Source organism: Triturus cristatus, chromosome 3_1 (assembly GCF_964204655.1).
Source record: "Triturus cristatus chromosome 3_1, aTriCri1.1, whole genome shotgun sequence".
Taxonomy (NCBI): domain Eukaryota; kingdom Metazoa; phylum Chordata; class Amphibia; order Caudata; family Salamandridae; genus Triturus; species Triturus cristatus.
This window is the reverse complement of record NC_140583.1, coordinates 714,185,653-714,210,307: the sequence shown is the minus strand read 5'-3', so window position 1 is coordinate 714,210,307 and position 24,655 is coordinate 714,185,653. Positions and strand designations below refer to the sequence as shown.

The following is a 24,655-nucleotide window of genomic DNA, read 5'->3' as shown; positions in this document are numbered from 1 at the left end:
GGGGCAATAATCTGCAGTGGCCTCCTGACGAGAGCCCTGAAATACTTAAAGAAATACATTTTCAAATACTTTTACAAATTAAGTACTGTGAAAGTCCTTTTACGCGCTGTGTCAACAACCAGCGAGTCTGGGTCCACCTGCTCCCTAATAAAAATACGATAGTCAAGCGCAGGTTAGAATTTCTTTTTTATCCATGATGTAACAACCATGACTATAACTAAGTTTTAATATAAGTTATCAAATGAACATTTAAGTATTGTAATGTAATAATCCATTTGTATAGCGCAAACTGTCACTCCAAGGAGCATCATGGCGCTGAAACAGAAACTAGAGATGGGGAAATCAGAAACCTGGTTGACTGCTAATAGTCTGAGGGGGACCTCAGATCAGAGTTTTGCAAAGAGAGTCAGATGCGCTGAAGATCCAGGTTTTTAGGACTTTCCTAAAATGGAACTCGGACGTAATCTGGCGAAGCTGTGGAGGAAGTTTGTTCCAAGCCTTTAAGCCCAACACTGTGAGTGATTTTCCTCCCTTCGTTGCCAGTCTGAAAGCAGGTGTTTTTATCAGATTAGCCTTTGATGATCTTAAACTTCGGGAAGGAGTGTATCGCTTAAAGCGCGTGTGAAGATATTGAGGGCCCAAAGAGTGGGAAGCCCTAAAAGTGATGAGGAGGACCTTAAAAAGAACGCGTGAATTGGCAGCCAATGCAGTGTGTTTAGAGCCTCTGATGCAGATGACTTCCTGGGTCACCTCAGTACTAATCGTGCTGCCGCATGCTGGACAATTTGTAGCCTATGCAGGACTGACTTATTTGTCCCTGCAAAGAGGCTATTACAGTAGTCTAGCCTCGATGTGATAAGGGCTACGGCCACTGTTTGCCTTGCTGAAAGGGGAATCGGGTCAAAGAATCTCTTTGGAGTTTTTATAATATGGAAGCAGGTTCCAAGAACTTCCAGTGATTGCTGTTTGAATGACAAGTGGTGTCAAATTTAATTCCCATATTCCTGACCACATTTACTGTGTTTGGAGGAGGGGTGGTATTTGCTGGCCACCAACATTTGGGTGAAAAAAAGTGTTCTTGGGCTAGGGGTAGGATTTCCGTTTTTTCAGAATTTCACTTAAGATGGTTTACATTCATCCAACTGAAAGTTGAAGTAAGGCGTTTACAGAGATTTCCTTCTGCCTGTGTGGTGTTATTCTCCAGTACCAAGATAAGCTGCTTACCATCCGCATATGAGATGGTATCAATATTAAAGGACGATATCAGCTTAATCAATGGAGCCATATAGGCATTAAGGAGAGGTGGACTGAGATAAGATCCCTGCGGTACCCCTGAGAGAAGTGCCTTCTCTTGTGACTTATATTGGCCAAGTGTAATCACTTGCTTGCGATCCTGCAGGAAGTTTTTTTATCCATGCCAGGACAATACCCGAGAGGCCAAAGGAGGCGAGGCGTTCTAAAAGGATGGCATGTGAGACCGTGTCGAATGCCGCCGACAGGTCTAAAAAAACCAACACTGCTCTTTTTCCCTGATCCGTAGCGGCTTTGAGGGTTTCAGCCATATACAAAAGTAGTACAGATTCTGTGGAGTGTTGGGCTCTAAAACCAGATTGATTGGAGTGAAGCAATTTTTTTTTCTCCAGATATGTTGTGAGTTGCTTATTTACAAATTATTTCTGTCAGCTTACACAGACTTGGTAAGCGAGAGATGAGGCGCAGATTGGACAGGATAGTAGGATCCGAAATGTGTTTCTTTTGAAGAGGCTTTACAGCTGCAAGTTTCCAATCTGCAGGAATCTTAGCAGTGGAAAGAGAGGAATTTATTATATTGTTTATATCGGGGTTCACAATATCAATAACAGTGTGTAATAATAATGGGGGGCAAGGATCAAAAAGGGACACGAATTTCATAGACAGAATTGCCTGGCGCGATTCTTCAAGGGAAATAGGTTTTAAAATGTGCATACAAGTTTTGTCCAGATCTGCCGAAAAATCATTATTAGTGAAGGGGGGGTTAGTTTGTGAGGGTTGTGGGAGCAGGGGGGGGGGCAGGGGGGACGGGGAACAGTCGGTGTTCGGGGACCCAGGCCGGGAATCTCGGGTAAAGAGGGTTTTGGTCAGCTGTTCCCGTGCATCAAAGTCTCTCACGGCTCTTGGTCAGACCTGCAGATGCAGAGGGGAACAAAACAGGACAGCAGGGCCACTCTCGGTGATGGCCTCTCTGGTGCGAAAATACCATGTCAGTTGGTCAGGCTTGGCGGTGTCCGAGGTGGACAATAAACAAGCCTTGGTTGCTGCCAGGGGTCCAGTAACCTGCATATTGGTGCAAGGTGGCTCTTGGCTGTCCTGGCATCTCCAATCTTGATGGAGTGATGGATCTGACCCTTTGGAGCACGGTGACCTTCTCCTGGGTGCATGCTGCGTCGGTAGACCCGGTGGTCAGCAGAACAGTGAACCGGACATTGTGGTCAGTGACTGCAGATTGCAGAGAAGAGGCTCCTCCACATCAGGGGAGATGCTGGTTAGTTGGTGGGTGCATAGCTGCAGGAAGAGTTGGGTTGTCGTAAATGTCAGGACATGAGCAGGCAGTCATGGTTTGGCATCAAAGTCCACAGGTAGTCCACAGTTCTCGCTTCTTCGGCTCTTCTTTGTCCTCCTTCTTTAGTGAGGCAAATCTGAGTTCCCGGTGTCAAAGGGCCAACTATATACTGAATGTAGGGGCGTTAAGGAGAGTGATGGGTAGTAGCCAATGGGCTACTTACCCTTGGGGTTACTATACCTCCTATATGACCACTTCATGTGGGGAGTGAGCATACTCCTGTTGCAGAGTTCCTACTTCCACCAAAATCAAGAAGGTAGAATCTTTTTTCGTGCAGCACATCAGGCAGTCCACCATGGGGGTGTGACTAGCCTGGTGGTGCAACATGCCTACCTCATAGCTGATTTCCCATTTTTTCTGGTGCTAAATAGGCCTCAGGGCATGGGGTGGCATCTCCCTGGTCTGAGGGAAGCCAGGCTCGCATATCAAAGGCAGCAGGGGCTTTGAAGTCCCTGGCCTCGATATGCTAAATGACTACCCATCCTGCTGGAGAATGTGTGAACAACTTCCTCCGGAGCAGGCATTGTTTTTGGCCTCACAGAGTGTGGGCTCTCACCTGCAGGAGGTCAGAAACATGTCTGTGGTGGCACGCTGGATGATACCAGTCAGCCAGCACACTAAGAGGCTAGTAGGTGTTCAGGTGCACCTCGAATGTGCACTCTGGGTGCATTTCTAAATAAATCCACTACTGGCATCAGTATGAATTTATTAAGACATGGTGTTTGATACTAAACACCATAGGTTTCAGTAAAGCTATCATGCAGCTGGGGAACTCGTAATGACCAGTGCTCAGTACATATAGTTAAGAGGGCTTCCTTGTAGTATTTGAACTAGACAGCACAGGGGTATATCTGCTCATGCAGATATGTATTCACGTGAAATATAAATGCACCCTGACGTAGGGGTATAAGGCCTGCTGTAGGGGTGACTTACATATATTGCATGCAGTGCCTACAGTCATGGGACACAGGGTGTGTGTCATGGCGTGTTTTCACATTTGTTTGCACCATATCACGCAGCATTCAATAGCAGTCGGCATGAGTTTGGTGGTGGGTTCCTTAGGGTAGCACAATACATGGTGCAGCCCTTAGGGACCATCTTTAGTTCCCATGCCCTAGGTACCAGGGGTACCATTTAGTAGGGACTTACAGAGGTGCTAAAGGTCTTGCCAATTGGGGTACAATTGAATGGTTACCTTTTTTTTAGGGAAGAAGCACTGGGGACCTGGTTAGCAGAAACCCAGTGCACTTCAGTCAAAATTGCATCAAATACCAGGCACAAAGTGGGGGTGACCAAGTCAAAAAGGGGCACTATATTACAGCTTATATGTCCAAGTTTTTAAATAATCAACTGGAATTTCCAAAGTTGCTACTGCTAATCATCTTTTTGTTCCCATTGTAGACAGATTATAGACTCCAAATTGGCTCAGGTATGGAAGCTTTCTATTGTGTTTTCCATAACCTCACTACAAATTACATTCTCATATGACCTGGCTCCACAATATTCAAACCAAACCTGTTTCAGTCAGTGCAGGTTGGTGTACTCAATGGCACAGTGAAAGTCCATGTTTCCCCATCCGATGGTGTCGGAATATATCGAGGCACGGCTTTAATAGAGCACTAGAAACGGATCCGAACCTGATAGCAGCAAAAAACAATCTGAGATGGAGTCTGTGTTGTGGGTCTGCAAACAAGCAAATCCTGGAGGACTAAACAGGAAAAAAGGCTATCTCCACAAACCAACTGCGCAAGCATTAGTGCTTCATGAACTTGTGGTGGAACACTCATGTAACAGATTGGCAGATTTCCAGGACCGGCATGCCAATGCAGCAGTAGCAGCCTAAGCCCTGGCACAATGGGCCTGCAAGCCTTCTGGAGACAGCTTCTTAGCTAATGCACAGCAGATCTTAATGAAGAGTACAATCCATCGAAAAATGGTCCGTTTCTGAACAGCCTTGCTCTTTTTCGCTACATTGAACCTGATGAACAGTTGATTGTCCACCCAAGGGCCTTTAGTGTAATAAACATTTAACGAAAGAGCTCCTAATGGAGGGGAGCGAAATAAAGTAAACAAAGTGATGCTCTGGCCAACACAAAATGAGGTGACAACCAGCAGAAAAGAGGCACACGTATGAAGAACCAGTTTGTCAGGGAAAATGGTGGTGTACTTAGAGCTTGAAGCTCACTGACCCTTCTGGCCAATGTAGTGGCTACTAGAAAGACCGTTTTGTTAGTTAAAAGCTACAGAGAACAGCTGTGTAGGGGCTCGAAGGGGGAACACTTGGGAAACATGAGGACCAGAGGAGAGACCCCATTGGGACAGCAGAAAAGAGGCAGGAGGCAACCAGTGTTGCAAACTTTCCTTAAACGAGTCACAACATGTGACTTGAACACTGTGAGATGATCTTGCAGGCAGCCACAGGAAAGCTAAAATTGCTGACAAGTAACGCATAACAGTGCCCAGGGCAAGGCCTTTCAGTGCTTGAGACAAAAGCATCAACACCTCTGACAATTGTGCAGAAAGGGGGATTTACTGGCTTGAGGAACACCAAGCTACAAACGTATCCACATGGAAGGGGTATACAGTCTTAGTAGAGGGACACCTGGCTGACAGGATGAAATCACAGATCTCGGGAGGAAGATCGAAAACTCTTAACTATCACTGCTCATTCTCCATGCATGAAGGTGGAGAGTCCACAGGTTCGGGTGCAAGAGCCTGCCTTGTTGCTGTGATAAAAGATCCTCCCAAAGGGGTAGCCAGACTGGAGGACTGATGCTCATGAGGTCAGGATACCAAGCCCTCCATGCCCAATCCGAAGACTCAAGACTGATTTGGTCTCGATCTGCCCTGATCTTCTTGAGAACTTGGGGCAGGAGTGGTATCGACGGAAAGGCGTACAGGAGTCTTGAATTTCACTCGAGATGAAATGCGTCTCAAAGCAACAACTGCTTTGGAAACTCCAACACTCAGAAGTGCTGACATTGCGCATTCTTGGCGGAGGTGAAAAGATCGAGCCAAGGTTCACTCAAGAAGCGGAAGAGACCTTGTGCCACCTCCATATGTAGTTGCCATTCCTGTTCTGCAAAGCACGGACAGCTGAGTTGGTCGCCCAGGTGGGCTGGCCAAGTGTTGCACGACCAGGGAGATGTACTGGCACTCCAGCCAAGTCCAGAGAAGCTCGACCTCCTGGCACTGGGTCCATGACCCCCAACTTACCCTCTTCATTGCAATATCACAAGGAGGTTGTGCTGTCCATGAACAACTGAACCAGCCTTCCTTTGGTGGAGGGAAGGAAGGTTTTAATACCAAAGGAATTTACCTCCGCTCCAGAAGACTGATTTGGAGCTGGGACTCACCGGAAGACCGGACACTTCTGATCTATACCTCTCCCAGGTGGCTGCCACTGCAGAGCCTGCATGTGCCATCGTGCATGCTTTACCAGCAGGATACAGAAAGCCATGAGACACAGGGGCCTGACAGTCTGTCTCCCCCAAATCCAGGATAGAGTCTGAAATGTCAGAATCATAGCCTTAATATCCTGGACTCGCCGCTCCAGAACGATAAGCATGGAACCACACGGTGTGCAGAACGGCTCAGTTGAAAGGGAGTGTCTGAGAGGGGGTCAGGTGTGACTTCGGCATGTTGATAGTGAACCCCAGCAAGTGCGGTGTTATGCAGGTGGGGGACGACCGCCTAGGGCAAGCCCGCATTCCACACCCAGTCGAAGTAGGGAAAGACTGGGACCCCCTGACCTCCAAAGATGAGCCGCAATCACCACCATCACCATTGTGAACACCTGAGGGGAACTGGTGAGTCCAAAAGGGAGTACAGTGAATTGGAAATGCTTGTGGCTCACGGTGAACTGAAGGTAATACCTGTGGACCAGCAGGACAGGCATGTGGAAATAAGCGTCCTAAAAGTTCAGCACTCTCATCCTGTCTCCAGGATCCAACACAGAAAGAACCTGAACCAATGTGAGCATCTTTAATTTCTCTTTTTTCAATAAGTTGTTGAGACGGCGTAGATCTAATATAGGACAGGGCATTCATCCTTTTGGACCCCAGGGAAAGTAGAGGGAATAACAACCACACCCTACTTCCGGTGCGGGCATCCTCTAATTGGCTTCTTTGGCCAGAAGAGCCTGTACTTCCTGACAGAGCTAGGATTGGTCCTCCGTCAGCTGTTTTTGGGTTGGCGGTAAAGGCGGAGGGGTTTCCATGAATGGAAGGGCCTTGCCCTGTCAACCAATCTGAAGCACCCACTTGTCGAAGGTTATAACAGTACATTGAGAAAGGTCGTGCCTGATCTTCCGCCAACGGGATTGCTGTGCTGAATGGAGGATGCACTAAAGAGGTTAATTGGGTCTGGCTCCTGCATCCTCCTTGGTATATGCGACCCCGCCTACAAAAGAACTGAGCAGGTGGCTGTACAGTTGGCATTGTGGATGTCCATATGTGCTACAGTAGGGAGGAAAGGACTGCTGTTGGGACTGAGCAGGTATGGAAAGTTGAAGAGATCTGGCAGTAATTTGGCTCTTCCAAAAGAGCTTGAGCGCCGAGTCAGCTTTGTCACCAAATAGGCAGAAGCCATCAAAGGTCATGTCAATCAGGGATGCCTGGACTTCCCCTATGACCCCCAGTGGACCGCAACTTGGCATGGTGTTGCAGCGCCACCGTAGAAGCTATGGCTCCAACTAGAGAGTCTGTGCTATCCAGCCCACAACTGATGGCAAACTTCGCTGCATTCTGACCATCCACTAAGGCTCGGTTGAGGATAGCTCGACACTCCTCTGGAAGTATTGGATGCAGCTGTGCAATCGAGTCCCACAATACACAGGAATATCTGCCCCAGAGACATGCAGTGTTTGCGACCGCAAGGTTAGGCTGATGGAAGAGAAAATACACTTCCCAAAGGAGTTCAACCTTTTAGATTTCCTGTCCGGTGGGTGGCAGGGAATGCCTTTGGGTTGGCTTTTGAAGTTGAGGCCTGCACAACCATGCTCTTCAGGGAGAGGTGCTGGGAGATGAAGGCTGGGTGTCTTAGGGCAGGGCGATGGTGTCTGCAATCATGCGCTGGTCAGGAGCCCCTGTGCAATGTTTAGCCGAAGCCTCTAGGAGAAAGTCAGGGAGATATTCGTTAAAGGGGAGCAGCGGTTGAGCCTAACAGCCTTTTGGGTGAAGCGTCTCTATCAAGATGTTAGTCTTGACCTTGACAGCTGAAGGTCAAGTACCTCTGGCACCCTACGTATCACGGTGGCGACGGATGCACCAACCTTCGACACAGGACCCAGAGGGTGCAGCATGCCAGAATCAGGTGAGGTGTCAAGGTCACTGGCATCACTCAGCTCCTCACAACAGTCTTCTGCTGGCTTAGGGCCCTATATCGGGGACAAAACCCTTCCTCCTCATCTCCACCTTCAGGAAGGAAGGGTTGATCTAAGGGAGGGAAGCCCAGGGGTAGGTAGGCCCTGGATGGTGCCGGTATTGACAGCAAAAGGCGCCGGTTCGGAGTTGGATAACGATGGGCTCATAACTGAGTTGGTGCCAAAATGGAGGGAGCAGAGGTGGAAGGAGGCACCTATGATGCTGCTGCTCCGGATCTGGGGTGGATCCAGAGGGCTCAGCTGCCGTCCAGGGCAAACTCACCAGTGGTAATCCAGCAGGGGCACCTCTCGGCTCCAGGGGGCCCAAAGTCACGCCAGAGGGAATTGGAGGCCAAAACATGGATTGCCTGGTGTCGTAAAACTCTAAGTTGGGCGGGTGTCGTTCCGGCTTCAGGGTGGGAAGCCGAACAACACTTTTACGGCTTCTTCTTGAACTTACCTGAGTTGGAGAAAAAAGTCTTGGGCACTGAAGATGATCATATGGGGGGGAACAGCCTTGAGATCTCCGATGGGACCAGAATCAGCATGGAGCCTTTTTCTGTCGTGCTGCCGGGAGCTTCACGCCCACTTACGAAGCACCTCGGATTCATAGACTTCTGGCACCATAGACAAACAAACTGTGAGTCAGAGATAGACATTTGTCGGTGCCATTCTCCACACGGTTTGAACCCTGTAGCATAATTGGGAGACATGTTCCTAGCACAGTGAGATCAAAGTTAAAATAAAAAAAGTCGACAAAAAGTAGAAAAAGGTGGTTAACAAATGGCAAAGTTAGCTCTCCTGATTTGGAATGTTGGCACTGAAAGGAAGGAACTGATGTCAGCACGCCGGGGTGGCGCTTTTATGTGCACCACAACATCACTTCCGATTAATGAAAAGATGGCTAATTGATGAGGTGTTGGAAACAAAAATTCACAGGAAGTTAGTATTTTGTGAGGGATGCAGGAACAGAGATGAATCTGTTACTGAGTCTGACGGCATAGTATGCATTTTAGATATTTTAAACTTAAGAGTTAGAGATGAAATGAATAAACAGGATCAAATAAAGTTACTCAGGTGAGAAAAGTGGGTATGGTAGGACGCAAATGCAGGACCAGCAGTCAAACAATTTGCTGAAAGAAAGTAAACGGATTTAAAACAACAACGGCTTTGCAAGGATCGAAGACTTATATCAAGAAATTTGGCAGTAAAAAAAAAGACTAAGGAGCATGGATGTCTTTTGTTGTATAGCACATAACTGAACAAATACTTAGGTGGTGCAATGTTGTAAAGAAATGGTCAAACTGTTTGGCAGTTTAAATCTACGGCTTTGGGGTAATGCTTCTGATAAGAGCTGTTTTCCTCTGGTGAAATAGGTTATTCATAAACACAGTAGACAGTATTAAATAACTGCTGTACATGGGGAAGGAAGACAAAGTGCAATAACCCACAGGTACTTTACTCACATCTGGTTGTGTTAGTTTTTTCCTGAGTAGTGTCGGCATCAGTATTGGAATCAAATGACTGACTGTCACAGTTTTTGCTGCCATCCCCCAGCTGTTTTAGCCTGTTCAAGCGTTTATCTGTCTCTCGCAGACCATATTTGCTATTTATAACAGGGGCAGGTACAGGTCTCCCAGCTCTAGATTTGAAAGCACCGGTTGCACGTCTGTAAAGATGATAGATATATTTGTTTAAGGCAGAATACACACAGGAAAAGCACAAGAGAGACAAATCTAATCAGAATTTATTGCACGGTTAATTAAGGCTATTATAAAAATAATACATCATTAAATTGGATGAACGGGTAAAACCTGAAGCAGAAAATGTTGTGTTGTGTAGTGAGCTTTATATACAATCTATGAAGTAAAGTTAGTTAATCACACTGGTAATACTGATAGCGCTTCAACCATTTTTGTAGATGGTTAGCACCGTAGGTCCTACATCAGAGTACACCGCCAGATCTTCCCCACTCAAGGAAGAATGGACATGAGAGTGTTTTTCAAAACAAAATCTAACTTTACTAGCTCATCGATTTTAAAAGATTTTTAATGCTCCACCATCTTACTCCAGTCACACAATACAGCAAAAATAAAAAAATAAAAAAATTCTGGAGGGTCGCTGTGCTTTCCTTCCCAAACGTTTTGAAAACTGCCTTTGTGTCATAAGTATGAGCCGAAAGCTCAACTTAAAAATCTTTCGAAGTAACCTGCAGCACAAGCCTCCCCTTGAGAGTGCGCCATGATGCTATCCATGCATCACCAACCAATCCTGTCCAGTTTTAAGTCAGGACACACAGCCTTGTTTCTCCAGAACATTTCCCGTTTGGCAAGGTTTCATCTTTTGCGGTCTAAACTTCATGAACATACAAATAGGTGTTTCACTTCTTATTCAGTGGGCAACGCCTAGCCACACTGGTCAGAAATTCGACTTTCAAAGATGTGGCATCCCATGATGCAGAAAGGCACAGGCACATTTGAGAATCTGAAGAGACTCGAGTTGCAAACGGAATGTATTCATGTAGTGCTGTAGATTCACATGCTCTGCATAGTCCTGCCATCTAGTGTTGACCTCAGATGTGTGTAACTTGCTTTACTTCGAATAAGTCTTTTAAGTCAAGAGGTATAAGGACTCCTCCTATGACTGGTAATGCATATGGGCATCTGCTTCATTATCATGATATCCGGACAACGGGTGAGGATGAAACTGGAGCATAAAAAATAAGATGACCATGCGAAAGAGAAAAAAATCTGGTACAACGAGCGGCTTCCTAGGAGGAAGGTGGACACTTGTAAATCTACAGCACTACATGCCACTACAGATGTTTACTGGGTTAAGTAACATATTGCATTTGTGGTATGTATAGCTGTAGATGCACATGCTCTGCATAGACCGTAAAGCAATTCTCCCCTAAGTGGTGGTTTGCCGGAGAATGTTACAGAAGATTGAAAAAGCATACATTAGACATTCATGCTGAATGTATGTGGAGTGGACCAAGAAGCAAATGTGTCAGCTATAGGGATGTTGCAAAGGAATGCCATAGAGGCATCTTTTGTGAGGGTTGAATGGGGCATGGGAGGTGCAGGTAATTGCTGTTTGGCTTTAGTGTAGCAAGTTTGAATTCCTTTGATAAGTCATTTGGCTATGCCCTATTTAGAGAGAGCACAGTCTTTGTGTGGTTTAGTGAATGCAAAAAAGAGTTGTCCAGCTTTGCGAAATGGCTTTGTCCTGTCAATGTAGTACGAGGCCCGCTTGACATCTAGTGTGCGGAGGGCCCTCTCTGCTAACGAGTCTGGCTGTGGGAAGAACACCGAAAGCTCAATGGTCTGATTAAGGTGCAAGGGAGATACACCCTTAGGCAGGAACTTTAGGTAAGTCCTAAGGATGACTTGTTGTGCTGTACTTGGAAGAAAGGTTCTTCTAAGGTAACAGTTTGAAGCTCGCTGGAATGCCTTAAATATGAAATGACAACAAGGAAAGCAACCTTCAATGAGAGGGGGGCAGTAGTGGAGGGGGTCAAAAGGAAGGCCCATGAGTTGAGTGAGGACTATGTTGAGGTTCCACACAGGGGCCAGGAGCACCCTGGGTGGAATAACTCATTTGAGTCCTTCCATAAAGGCTTTGATGACCAGGACTCTTAATAACAAAAAGTGTTCCCTGTTCTGTAAGTAAGCTGACATTGCAGCCAAATGGAAACAGACAGACAAGGCCTGACATTTTAAATAAAGTAGGTAACATACAATGGGCCGGATTTAGATCTTGGCGAATGGGTTACTCCGTCACAACGGTGACGGATATCCCGTCCGCTGAAATATAAATCCCAAGATATCCTTAGGGATTTATATTTCGGCTCTTTGTCTTGGACCGATGTAGAAAGGCAATAGTAGACAAACCTTTTCCACTTGGTCGCATAATAGGCCCCTTTTAGGATGGACATATATTCTGGAGGTAGTTTGTGGGAAACTGCAAGACTGATCTGCCTGGGGTTGGTATGCCTGACGACGCCATGGTTCTCGTTAACAGTACCAGCCAGTTGGACAGTTTCTCAGGGGTAACTACAGATATGTTGCAGAGGGTGGTGAACTAGGGTTGTATGGCCCAGTGAAAGCCAGCATATGAGGGTGAGGGAGGTTTGCCAAAGCTTGAGGACCACATATGGAAGGAGTTGTTGAGGCGGAAAAGTGTAGGAAAATATCCCGAACCAGTTTATCCATAGTGTAATGCCATTGACTGTGGTTACCTGGAGGTGAAGTTTTGGAATTTGGTGTTTTCAGCAATTGCAAAAAAGGTTCTACGTCAGTGAACACCCAATGACGCAAGTATTTGCGAAAACCCAACAACGGAAGTATGGGAGTAGGACTTGTGGGTGGACTTCCCACTTGTGGACTTGTTGAAGGTGTGCACATTCGTTGTCCACTATCAGAAGGTCCTCCGCTAGCAGGTGTATGCTATGGTGGAGTGCCCCAGTGAAATGTTTTGTGCTAGTGAGGACAGCTGCTCAGAATATATGCCCCTTGTTTCAGGAGGTAGAAAATGGCTGTCATGTTGTCTGTCCTGGTGAGGACTACCTTGCATTGGCCCTGGTAGAAAAAATGCCTTGAGGGCTAGTTGAATGGCCAGCAACTAAGTAATTCATACAGAAGCTCTGTTTAAGAGGGGTCCACCTGCCCGGAATGGTAATTTCCTGCAGATGCGCCCCCACCAACAGCTGTTGTGATGGTCTCTTGTGGAACTGGGTCTACATAGGGCTGGCCCTGCAACAGATTGTAGCTGTCCCCCCACTGCAAACAGCGATGGGTGCTGGCCCACACCAACACTAGATCTTCCGTGCGACCCTATTCTTATGAACATTGTACTGTCAGGCACTCTTGTAGTGAATGTATGTTTAAGCTTACATGGGGGACAATGGCGATACATAAGGCCATCATGCCAAGGAGGCGCATGACCGTTCTGACCATTACATGGTGATCTCACTGAAAAAGAGGCAGTAATTGCAGGAATGCTAGAACTTCACCCAGGAATGGCTGAACCGGAAGGAGTGGAGATGGGATTTGACAGCATTGATGGTGAAACTTAGATTCTGTAAGAGACCTATGGTGGCTTGAGTGCTTGAGAGGCAAGGGCACTATCGCCCCCTGGAGGTTGAGAGCCTGTTCCAGGGAAAGGGTGTTGTTGAAGTGGGAGACTGGGGTAGGAGAGGGGCAAGCGTGGGGATGCTGCTGTGTCTTATGCTAAAGAGGGCCCACTTATCGGAGGTGATTTCTTTTCACTGTGGGAGAAACCCCTATGGTCTTCCTCTGACAGGTGTAGTGTAATCAGGAGGAATAGTCATTGTTTCAAAGGGGCAGCTCCCTTAACCGCACCCTCTCAGCCCTTGGAGTTGTCGGCCTTGTGAAGTCTGTAGGTGCTGCCCCAATGAAGATACAGAGCACTAGTGAAAGTGGCTTTGGCACAACTTCTGAATTGGGTTCTCCGAAACGGCATTCCTGGGAGATGGCGCCTGAAAAGCCTGAATAGCCTTGGCCGTATCAGTGCCCTCCTTGATATTTTCCAGCATCTGATCCACCTGCAGTTTGAAGAGGTGTTCTTCTAAAAACGGCAGGCTTAGCAGTTGCTGTTGGACCTCTGACTTGAAGCATGAGACACACAGCCAAGTGTGACGCCTAATGAGAATACTGGAGTTGATGCCCCAGGCTGCAGTATCAGCTGCGTCAAGGGCAACCTGATGGCTGTTTTGGAAATTATTATGACATTCGTGACAAGCTCATGGCCACATTGTCTATATTGCTCTGGGCGGAGCTGGTAAAGTTCCTCCATTTTGTCCCAATCACCTCTGTCATAACGAGAAAATAAGTCAATTGAATTGTCAATCTGCAGAGTGGTGGCCGACTGCACAGCAATCCTCTTGTCTGTCACATCAATTGTCTGTCAGAGGAACATTGCCAGTCCCTTAGGCATTTGCAATCTTGCGTACAGTATTGGACAACCAAAGTGTCTAGTGGAAGTTGACCCTGGATGTGCCCGGGGGTGGGGGGTGCAGGGAGTTGTTGTGGGTTATATATATACATATTTGTTTATCTATCCTCGGTGTAACCATTCTGCCCTTCACAGGCTCCCAGAAGATGCCAGGTGGAGTCTTCAGCATGCCCTTGAGCATGAACAGGAACTGAGGGTACGTTGAGTGTTGAACACTGTCTTGATCAGAAAGTTTTTGCCTTCCCGAAGATTTGTAAGTCTTCTTTATGGAATGTTACAGCCCATTGATAAGAAGTGGTATAATTAGGAGGGGAGAGCTTGACTTGATAGAGACCTAGATCAGTGTATGCTGCAGGATCAACATTGAGTCGTCCCAACAGTCATCGCGAGGTTCAGGATTGTATGGGGCCTCGTAGGAATCTATAGAGTACAAGGGACTACCCCACATAAGAGGTGGCCTATGAGGTGGTGGTGGGGGTGGTGGTGGAGGTAATGAGGGAGGAGGAGGAGGAGGAAGGGGAGGAACTGGAATAGGGGGATGGAATGATAATGGGCTAGTGCCCCGGTCCTAGTGTTTCTTCTGCTTAGGATGAAGAACGGGCTCTAATGCAAGCTCCTCTTCAAAATGAATTTTCTCTTTCTGGGAAGGGTGTCTTGCACTTTGGAAGGCAGCTCTGTAGAGATGTTCCCAATCAGATGATGGATGAGTCTCTTTTGCCAAGCTCTTCCTGGAGACGCTGAAGGATGGGCTGCTCTAGGTCCAAGGACCTCGCAGACAGTGGTACTCTGGTCTCCATGTGACTGGATGTTGAGGGAATCTTTTGGCTTGTCAGAGTTGAGGCAACTTGTAGCACCATGTAAAGTTTCGGAGCCAAAGGGGTCTTTGAAGCTGACTTCAGTGCCAGCATCGATGGAGTTGTCTGGCTTGTTGGACGGTTTTAGCACCTGGGTTTGACCCGGTATCGGCTTTGAGACCTTCTGTCTCTGCTGACCATAGCCCGCGTGCATCGGTAGAGCAGAAACTTTAAGTTGTGCTTCAGGATCCAACACCTGTCCCTGCTCGGGCAGGGTTCGGCCTGTGAACATTGTCGGTGTGAAACTGGTGGGGGGTTACGGTGTACTCATGCTTTAAGACTTGCTACTTTGATGTATTTCCAAGATTTGCTACACCTCTGCCTCCTAATCAGAGTGTGAGCTTGGTTCCAGGCTGAACTGGAGAGGCTGGACTCTCAAAGGGCAGATCTGCAGCTTTTCCTTGAATGTCTTATTCCCGAAAGATGTAGGCAGTGCCACCTTGCTGTCGGTGCTCCATTTTGTGTCTAGGGAGTCGCCAATTGCCCAGATACCTTAAAGTCTTCTTGAGCAGGGGGAGAGGCAGGCAAAACAAGCCGCCTCGTCGTGCTCTGGTGACATGTAGTGGTTGCAGACCTGGTGATGGTCGGTCTAAGAACTCTTGGAATGACACTAAGAGCAATATTGAAAAGTAGTCTTTTCCAACACTGAGTCGTCTTCTTGGAGAGGACAAATGGAAGTTGAGATACAAGGCCACCTGAGGGGCAGGGCCCGAAGAGGGGCATATAGTGGAAACCCGGTCCTCAAGCTTGACGGTGGTTGCAACGAGGAGAAACCAAAGGTAGATGAAGATTGTCCTCGCCAATTGGAGAGAAAAGCCGGTAGAAGTCGGATGACGAACACCACTTTGCCCAGTTGTTTTACCAGGATAGAAGGAAACATTATACCTTATGACTTGAAATACTTCTTCAAACAAAACCAAGGTGCACATGAGCCTAACACTAGATGACAGGAATACGTGGAGCATGTGTATCTACAGCTACACATGCCTCAAACATTATGTTTCTGTAGATGCAAATCAAATACAATACAGCATGATAGAAGGGGTAACAATTCTGGAAGCAGTGAGCATGATCAGAGCACTCTAGAGTAGATGATGGTCCTTAAAAGAGGTTAATAGATTAGGCTGTTCTGGTGCTGGTACCTTTTGGTTATGTTGTGACAGCACAGAGTACTCCAAACTTGCTCCATTCCTAACCCTGGTCAGCACAAGGAACCAACAAGTTTACTTACCTTCGGTAATACTTTATCTGTTAGAGACATAGTCTAGCTGCAGATTCCTTACCATAGAATTCTCTCCAGGCGCCAGACTGAATCCCGAAATGTTTTCAGCAGTACCCCTGCGTGTCGGTAGAGGGCATCGTGTGACTCCGTACCAATGTCGTCCACGTGGGTGACATCACCGAAATCCATATAAGCCCATCCCCTACGTGCTGGCATCAGTTTCCTCTGTGATTATTTAACGCGCCAAAACGCAGAGCCATCAAAGAAACTGGTTGTGGAAGCACTATGCCATATACGATAAGGGAAATGCTACTTACCAGTATGCATCTGTTCTTGGCATGTAGAGCTGCAGATCCACACACTTAGCAAAGATCGCCATCTGGTGTTGGGCCTGGATGTTTGCACTTGTTTTTGTCCTGGAAAGTCTTTGGAAGTCACGAGATAGGTGACTCGTCCTTTGGATCATAGTGCGCATGGGCATCGGCTCCATCCTCAGATTGTTTTTCGCCAGCAGGGAAATGATGGGGCTTTGTAAGAAACAGGAAAGATGCCCATGTATGCTGTATCTAATTAAGATAGTACTGGAACTGATAAAGGTAGCCAGGGAGGCGGGTGGGCGTGTGTGGATCTGCAGCTCTACATGCCAAGAACAGATGCATACTGGTAAGTAGCATTTCCTGTTCGAGGCATATGAGCTGCAGATCACACACTTAGCATAGATTGTATAGCAGTACCCATCCTTAGCGGCGACCACCAGTATCTGCTGCAGTAGTTTGAAATAGTGTTTTGAGGACAGCCTGGCCCACACTAGCTTGTTGTTTTGTTTGCACATCTACACAATAGTGTTTTGTGAATGTGTGCGGTGTAGACCATGTAGCTGCTCTGCAGATGTCATCTAAGGGGATGTTCCCTAAAAATGCCATAGAAGACCCTAACTTTCGTGTAAAGTGGGCTTTAGAGGGAACAGATAAAGTACGTTTTGCTTTGTGGTAGGAAATTTGTATGCATTTAACGGTCCATCTAGCTATCCCCGACTTTGATATGGGGTTGCCTTTGTGTGGTGGTGAGAAAGACACAAAAAGTTGTTTGGTCTTACGAAAAGGTTGTGTTCTCTCTATGTAATAAAGCAACGCTCTTCTAACATCTAAAGTATGAAGAGCTCTTTCTGCTACTGTCTGTGGTTGCGAGAAAAATACGGGCAACTCCACAGACTGATTGAGGTGGAAGGGAGAAATTACTTTTGGAAGGAATTTAGGATTAGTTCGTAGAACAACCTTATTATGATGGATTTGCAAGAACGGTTCCTGGATAGTTAGTGCTTGTAGCTCACTAACTCTCCTAAGAGAAGTAATGGCCACTCGGAAAGCAACTTTCCATGTTAAGAATTGTAGCTCACATTTATGTAGAGGTTCAAAAGGAGGGCCCATTTGTCTTGTGAGAACGATGTTTAAATTCCACACAGGTGAGGGTGGAACTCTGGGAGGAATTATCCTTTTCATGCCTTCCATAAAGGCTTTGATGGCAGGTACTCTGAAAAGTGATAAGTATTGTCTATTTTGTAGCTATGTTGCTATGGCAGCAAGGTGCAGTCTAATAGACGTATAGGCTAAGTTGCACCTTTGGAGGTGTAGCAGGTACCCTATGATGTGTTGGATAGACACATCTAGGGGATTGATGGTGTTGTTATGACAATATATCACAAATCGTTTCCACTTGGATGCATAACAGGCTCTAGTGGTGGGACGTCTAGCTTCTCTAATGACGTTCATACAGTCAGGGGGAAGATTAAGGTAACCAATCTCTAAGACCCCAGGAGCCATATCGCAAGGTTGAGCTGAGCTGGGTCCGGGTGTCTGATCTCGCCACAGTTCTGGGTTAAAAGGCGTGGTGAGAGGTGTAATTTTTGGTGTGGAGCTGCGGACAGTTCCAGTAATGTGGTGTACCACGGTTTTCTGGCCCAAGTTGGAGCAACTAGAATGAGAGTCAGCGAGTGTTGCTGTAGTTTGCGCACCACGAGTGGAATGAGTGGGAGAGGCGGGCGAAGCTTGGGCATTTGGCGTTTTCGTGGGTGGTGAAGAGGTCTATCTGTGGTTGCCCCCACATTTGAAAGAATGGCTGAAGAACTTGCGGATGAAGTTCCCACTCGTGGATCTGTTGTGTTTGACGACTTAACAGATCGACTATGGTGTTTTGAACTCCCGGGACATGTTGGGCTAGAAGAAATATATTTTGAGGTGTAGCCCACCTCCATATGCGCTGTGCTAGCTGAGAGAGCTGCAGAGAGTGTGTCCCGTCTTGTTTCTGTATGTAGTATATGGCTGTCATGTTGTCTGTGCGTACTAAGCTTTGCTTGATATTTGCTTTTGGAATGCTTTTAAGGCTAAGAATATGGCTAGTCACTCCAGGTGGTTGATGTGGAGTAACCTTTGTTGAGGTGTCCATCTGCCCTGCATGGTGTGATGTAATAGGTGAGCTCCCCAGCCGGAGAGCGATGCGTCTGCTGTCATGACAATTTGCAGAACTGGCTCTAGGAACGGTTGCCCTTTGGAAAGGTTTTTGCTGTTCCACCACTGCAGAGAGCGATGAGTGCGACCATCTACCAACACCAGATCTGTTAGCTGACCTTGAGCCTGGTTCCATTGGCGTGCTAGGCACTCTTGTAGCGGACGCATCTGGAGTCTTGCGGGAGGCACTATAAAAATGCAAGAAGCCATCATCCCTATGAGTTGCATGAACACTCGAGCTGGAAGGGAGTGTTGAGGTTGAAATTTGGGGAGGAGAGCCTGCATGCTTGCTACCCTGGCTAGAGTGGGATAGGCTAGCGCTCTTGAGGTGTTGTGTGTGGGACGGTTGCAGATGAGACTTGGTGTTGTTTACTGTGAACCCCAGGTCGTGGAGTAGTTGGATAGTGGTAAGTAGCATTTCCTGTTCGAGGCATATGAGCTGCAGATCACACACTTAGCATAGATTGTATAGCAGTACCCATCCTTAGCGGCGACCACCAGTATCTGCTGCAGTAGTTTGAAATAGTGTTTTGAGGACAGCCTGGCCCACACTAGCTTGTTGTTTTGTTTGCACATCTACACAATAGTGTTTTGTGAATGTGTGCGGTGTAGACCATGTAGCTGCTCTGCAGATGTCATCTAAGGGGATGTTCCCTAAAAATGCCATAGAAGACCCTAACTTTCGTGTAAAGTGGGCTTTAGAGGGAACAGATAAAGTACGTTTTGCTTTGTGGTAGGAAATTTGTATGCATTTAACGGTCCATCTAGCTATCCCCGACTTTGATATGGGGTTGCCTTTGTGTGGTGGTGAGAAAGACACAAAAAGTTGTTTGGTCTTACGAAAAGGTTGTGTTCTCTCTATGTAATAAAGCAACGCTCTTCTAACATCTAAAGTATGAAGAGCTCTTTCTGCTACTGTCTGTGGTTGCGAGAAAAATACGGGCAACTCCACAGACTGATTGAGGTGGAAGGGAGAAATTACTTTTGGAAGGAATTTAGGATTAGTTCGTAGAACAACCTTATTATGATGGATTTGCAAGAATGGTTCCTGGATAGTTAGTGCTTGTAGCTCACTAACTCTCCTAAGAGAAGTAATGGCCACTCGGAAAGCAACTTTCCATGTTAAGAATTGTAGCTCACATTTATGTAGAGGTTCAAAAGGAGGGCCCATTTGTCTTGTGAGAACGATGTTTAAATTCCACACAGGTGAGGGTGGAACTCTGGGAGGAATTATCCTTTTCATGCCTTCCATAAAGGCTTTGATGGCAGGTACTCTGAAAAGTGATAAGTATTGTCTATTTTGTAGCTATGTTGCTATGGCAGCAAGGTGCAGTCTAATAGACGTATAGGCTAAGTTGCACCTTTGGAGGTGTAGCAGGTACCCTATGATGTGTTGGATAGACACATCTAGGGGATTGATGGTGTTGTTATGACAATATATCACAAATCGTTTCCACTTGGATGCATAACAGGCTCTAGTGGTGGGACGTCTAGCTTCTCTAATGACGTTCATACAGTCAGGGGGAAGATTAAGGTAACCAATCTCTAAGACCCCAGGAGCCATATCGCAAGGTTGAGCTGAGCTGGGTCCGGGTGTCTGATCTCGCCACAGTTCTGGGTTAAAAGGCGTGGTGAGAGGTGTAATTTTTGGTGTGGAGCTGCGGACAGTTCCAGTAATGTGGTGTACCACGGTTTTCTGGCCCAAGTTGGAGCAACTAGAATGAGAGTCAGCGAGTGTTGCTGTAGTTTGCGCACCACGAGTGGAATGAGTGGGAGAGGCGGGCGAAGCTTGGGCATTTGGCGTTTTCGAGGGTGGTGAAGAGGTCTATCTGTGGTTGCCCCCACATTTGAAAGAATGGCTGAAGAACTTGCGGATGAAGTTCCCACTCGTGGATCTGTTGTGTTTGACGACTTAACAGATCGACTATGGTGTTTTGAACTCCCGGGACATGTTGGGCTAGAAGAAATATATTTTGAGGTGTAGCCCACCTCCATATGCGCTGTGCTAGCTGAGAGAGCTGCAGAGAGTGTGTCCCGTCTTGTTTCTGTATGTAGTATATGGCTGTCATGTTGTCTGTGCGTACTAAGCTTTGCCTGATATTTGCTTTTGGAATGCTTTTAAGGCTAAGAATATGGCTAGTCACTCCAGGTGGTTGATGTGGAGTAACCTTTGTTGAGGTGTCCATCTGCCCTGCATGGTGTGATGTAATAGGTGAGCTCCCCAGCCGGAGAGCGATGCGTCTGCTGTCATGACAATTTGCAGAACTGGCTCTAGGAACGGTTGCCCTTTGGAAAGGTTTTTGCTGTTCCACCACTGCAGAGAGCGATGAGTGCGACCATCTACCAACACCAGATCTGTTAGCTGACCTTGAGCCTGGTTCCATTGGCGTGCTAGGCACTCTTGTAGCGGACGCATCTGGAGTCTTGCGTGAGGCACTATAAAAATGCAAGAAGCCATCATCCCTATGAGTTGCATGAACACTCGAGCTGGAAGGGAGTGTTGAGGTTGAAATTTGGGGAGGAGAGCCTGCATGCTTGCTACCCTGGCTAGAGTGGGATAGGCTAGCGCTCTTGAGGTGTTGTGTGTGGGACGGTTGCAGATGAGACTTGGTGTTGTTTACTGTGAACCCCAGGTCGTGGAGTAGTTGGATAGTCGCGTGAGTGTGATGTACACACTGGTTGTACGAGCTGGCTTTTATGAGCCAGTCGTCGAGATATGGGAAGACGTGAATGTGCTGTCTTCTTAAGTGGGCTACTACTACCGCTAGGCAATTGGTGAATACCCTTGGTGCTGTTGTGACTCCGAATGGGAGTATTATGAATTGATAGTGCTGACCACCCACTACAAACCTGAGATACTTCCTGTGAGCTGCGTGAATAGGAATATGGAAGTAGGCGCCCTTGAGATCTATGGTAGCAAGGAAGTCGCCTTGTGAAAGAAGGGGCAGGACCTGCTGAAGTGTGATCATGTGGAAATGGTCTGAGTGTATGTATAGGTTTAGGGGTCTGAGGTCAAAATAGGTCTCAGAGAGCCGTCCTTCTTTGGTATGAGAAAATACAGGGAGTAAACTCCTGTGTTTTGTTGGCGCAGGGGAACCAGTTCTATTGCATTTTTTTGTAGGAGATTACCTCCTGCTTTAGCAGTGATAGATGTTCTTGTGACATTGGACGCTGTTTGGGTGGTATGTTTGGGGGGGGTGGTAGAGGTAAGTTCAAGACAATAACCTGATTGAACTATCTGTCGCACCCACCTGTCTGTGGTGATGTTGGTCCAGACAGGAAGGAACTGTTGCAGTCTTTCCCCGACAGGAGTGGAATGGTCCGGGGGAAGCGGAGGGAAGTCATTGGGTAGGGGTGGAGGCAGAGCGGGTGTTGTTAGTCTTGCCTCTGCCCTTGTTATTGTTGCCTCTGTAACCTCCTCTCTGGTAACCTCTGGTAAAGGTTGACTGGGTGGGAGCCTTGAAAGAGGTGGAGGGGTTGTCTGATGAGTAGCTTCTGGAGTTGCCTTGGTAGGAGGAGCAACGAAAGGAAACGTCTGGGAGCTTGCGATTGCAAGGCTCCCATTGACTTGGCTGTGTCCGTGTCCTTTTTCATTTTCTCCAGGGATGAGTCTACATTAGGGCCAAATAGGTGCTCTTGGTCGAATGGTTGGTTCAGGATCGAACGTTGTACCTCAGGCTTAAAGCCTGAAATGCATAGCCAAGCGTGCATACGCAAAAGGACTTTATATTTATAGCTCTGGAGGCGGTGTCTGCCACATCGAGAGCGCAACAAATGGACGTATTGCTTATTAGTTTACCTTCCTGTATGAGGTCGTTGGCTTTGTTTTTGTATTTGTCCGGGAGGTATTGAAATAGGGACTCTAACTCGTCATAATGTGCCCTATCGTATCTGGCTAGCAGGGCCTGAGTGTTGGCGATGCGCCATATGTTAGCAGCTTGTGAGGCTGTTCTCTTGCCGGAGGCGTCCAAGAGTTTAGACTCTTTATCGGGTGGGGCTGCGTCACCGGATATCTGAGAGTTAGCCCTCTTCCTGGCATTGGATATCACCATGGAGTCTAATAGAACAGGGCCCTTAATGCAAGCTGGGTCTGTAGGGGCAGCTTTGTATTTTTTCTCTAAGCGAGGGTTGATGACTCGATCCCTAACAGAATCTTTAAATACATCAGAAGTATGCTTAATAACTCCTTTGAGCATGGGTAAAGTAGATGTTGACCTTTGTGTGGTGTTGAAAGTGTCCAACAAGAAATCCTCCTCGACGGGGTCTGTGTGTAGGTCGACCCCGTGGTACTGGGCAGCTCGGTGTACGAGCTGATTAAAGCCCATGGTGTCCTCTGGTGGGGAAGGCCTAGAGGGGTAGATGTCGTCTTGCGGGAGATTAGGTACATCAGGTGTATTATAATCATCCCAGGGGTCAGGGGAACCAGGTGGACTGGGATCCCCTAGTGGCACATCGTCCGCACCCGCCAATGTGTCATCAGAATTGTCATCATCGTCTACTGGCGTAGGAGAATGAGGTGGTTGGGGAGGGGGAGGTGGAGGAGGAGAAGGGAGTCTAAGAGGGGATGTAGCAATGACCCTCTTCTTAGGTGGTGGAGCAGGTGTAGGCTTGTCCAGTGGTCTTTTCCTGGAACTTAGTGTCAATTGACCAGTTTTAGGGTCTTTAACAAGAGTTTTTTGTGCAGGGTCTGGTCGAAAAAGTTCTTCTGATGAAGTTTGGTTTTTCGGCGCCGACTGTTTCGGTTCCGGGGGCTTTTTCGGCGTGTGACCGAAGCCTTTTTTGTATGGAGGGGGTCGGGGGTCGACGTCTTTACTTACGACCCTCTGCGCCGGAGTGAGTTCTTCGCTCACTATTGTCAACTGTCATAACTTGGTGAAGTACATGAGGAACTACTTGCTCTTCAGACGCCAGGTGACACCTGACAGTAGTCACACTGGATCCTGTGTCTCTCTTAGCCTCTTACCCCTCTGTCCATCGATGGGCAGCCACTGCCAGTACTCCTTAGTTATCAGGCATTAGGTTTCTCTGGAACATCTCACTGTCCCCTAGTGAGACCAGGGTAATCTCAGCTGGGTCCCCACACTCTCCTAGGACCAACTCCTCCCCAAGCGCTACACTAGCCATCACCTATGACTGCCCACCGGTGGGGGGGCTGTGCCAGTTTGGGACACTTGGGGTCCCGTCTCATGTGACCCTCCTGATCACATGCATAACACTTCCTGGGATCCCTCTATCCAGGCTTCCCTAAAGAGTTTCATGGCTTCTTATCATGGGGGGAATTGGAATCTTTACGCTGAGAACTAGGTTGGTGCCCTTCGAAGAAATTCTGCTTACTGCCCTTGTTCTCCCTACTCTTCCATTCGGGATCCTGCCCACCCTTGCATCTCCCATGTACAACTTCTTTTGGACCCTGGTGCTGAGCCTGCGGTCCGCCTCCTTTGCAAGCTGCCTAGGGTCAGTCAACAAGTGCTGCCGCAGCTCGAGGGAAACGACTTGCCAAGTACTCCCATGCAATCAAATTGTAGAGCCCCTGATGAACAAGTTACTTACCTTCGGTAACGATATATCTGTAAGAAACATTAGTTAGTTAGATTCCACACCTTAGAATATCCCAAGGCGTCAGGCTGGATCCGGAAAGATTTTTCGTCAGCAATACCCTTCCGCGTTGCTAGGCGTCGTCTGCGGCTCTGCGACCGTCGTCGGCATCGCCGGGATGACGTCGGAGTACTTAGACGCCGCCCTCGCGCGCTGACGTCAGTTCTTGTACATAGCTTTCCGCACCAGGAACGCAGAGCCATGCAAGAGACCGACACTGGTGCCCAAAAATTCTAGGGCCCTGAAAGGGATGACCTCAACCCTAGATATCGGTTCGCAGAACGGGGAGGACGGGTGGGTCGGTGAGGAATCTAACCAACTAATGTTTCTTACAGATATATCGTTACCGAAGGTAAGTAACTTGTTCATCTGAAAGAAACACGTTAGTTAGATTTCTCACCTTAGAATAGATACCTGATCAATACCAACCCCGGTGGTAGGCCTGCGAACCAAGATCACACCAGAAAGTCCTGGAGAACAGAACGGCCAAAGAAGCCGTCTCTCCGGACTTGGCTGTCCAGGCAATAGCGTTTGGCAAACGTG

General features: G+C 47.4%; 1 protein-coding gene across 4 annotated transcripts in view; it reads right to left on the bottom strand.

The window, feature by feature from the left end:
• The window catches only part of KMT5B (lysine methyltransferase 5B), a 278,446-nt gene that overhangs the window by 37,096 nt on the left and 216,695 nt on the right, over positions 1-24,655 (bottom strand). For all 4 annotated transcript variants that reach the window (XM_085644799.1, XM_085644797.1, XM_085644800.1 and 1 more), the window contains one exon: positions 9,428-9,630. In XM_085644799.1, the coding sequence (XP_085500925.1) occupies positions 9,428-9,630 (203 nt within the window). The remainder of the gene's footprint in view (positions 1-9,427; positions 9,631-24,655) is intronic.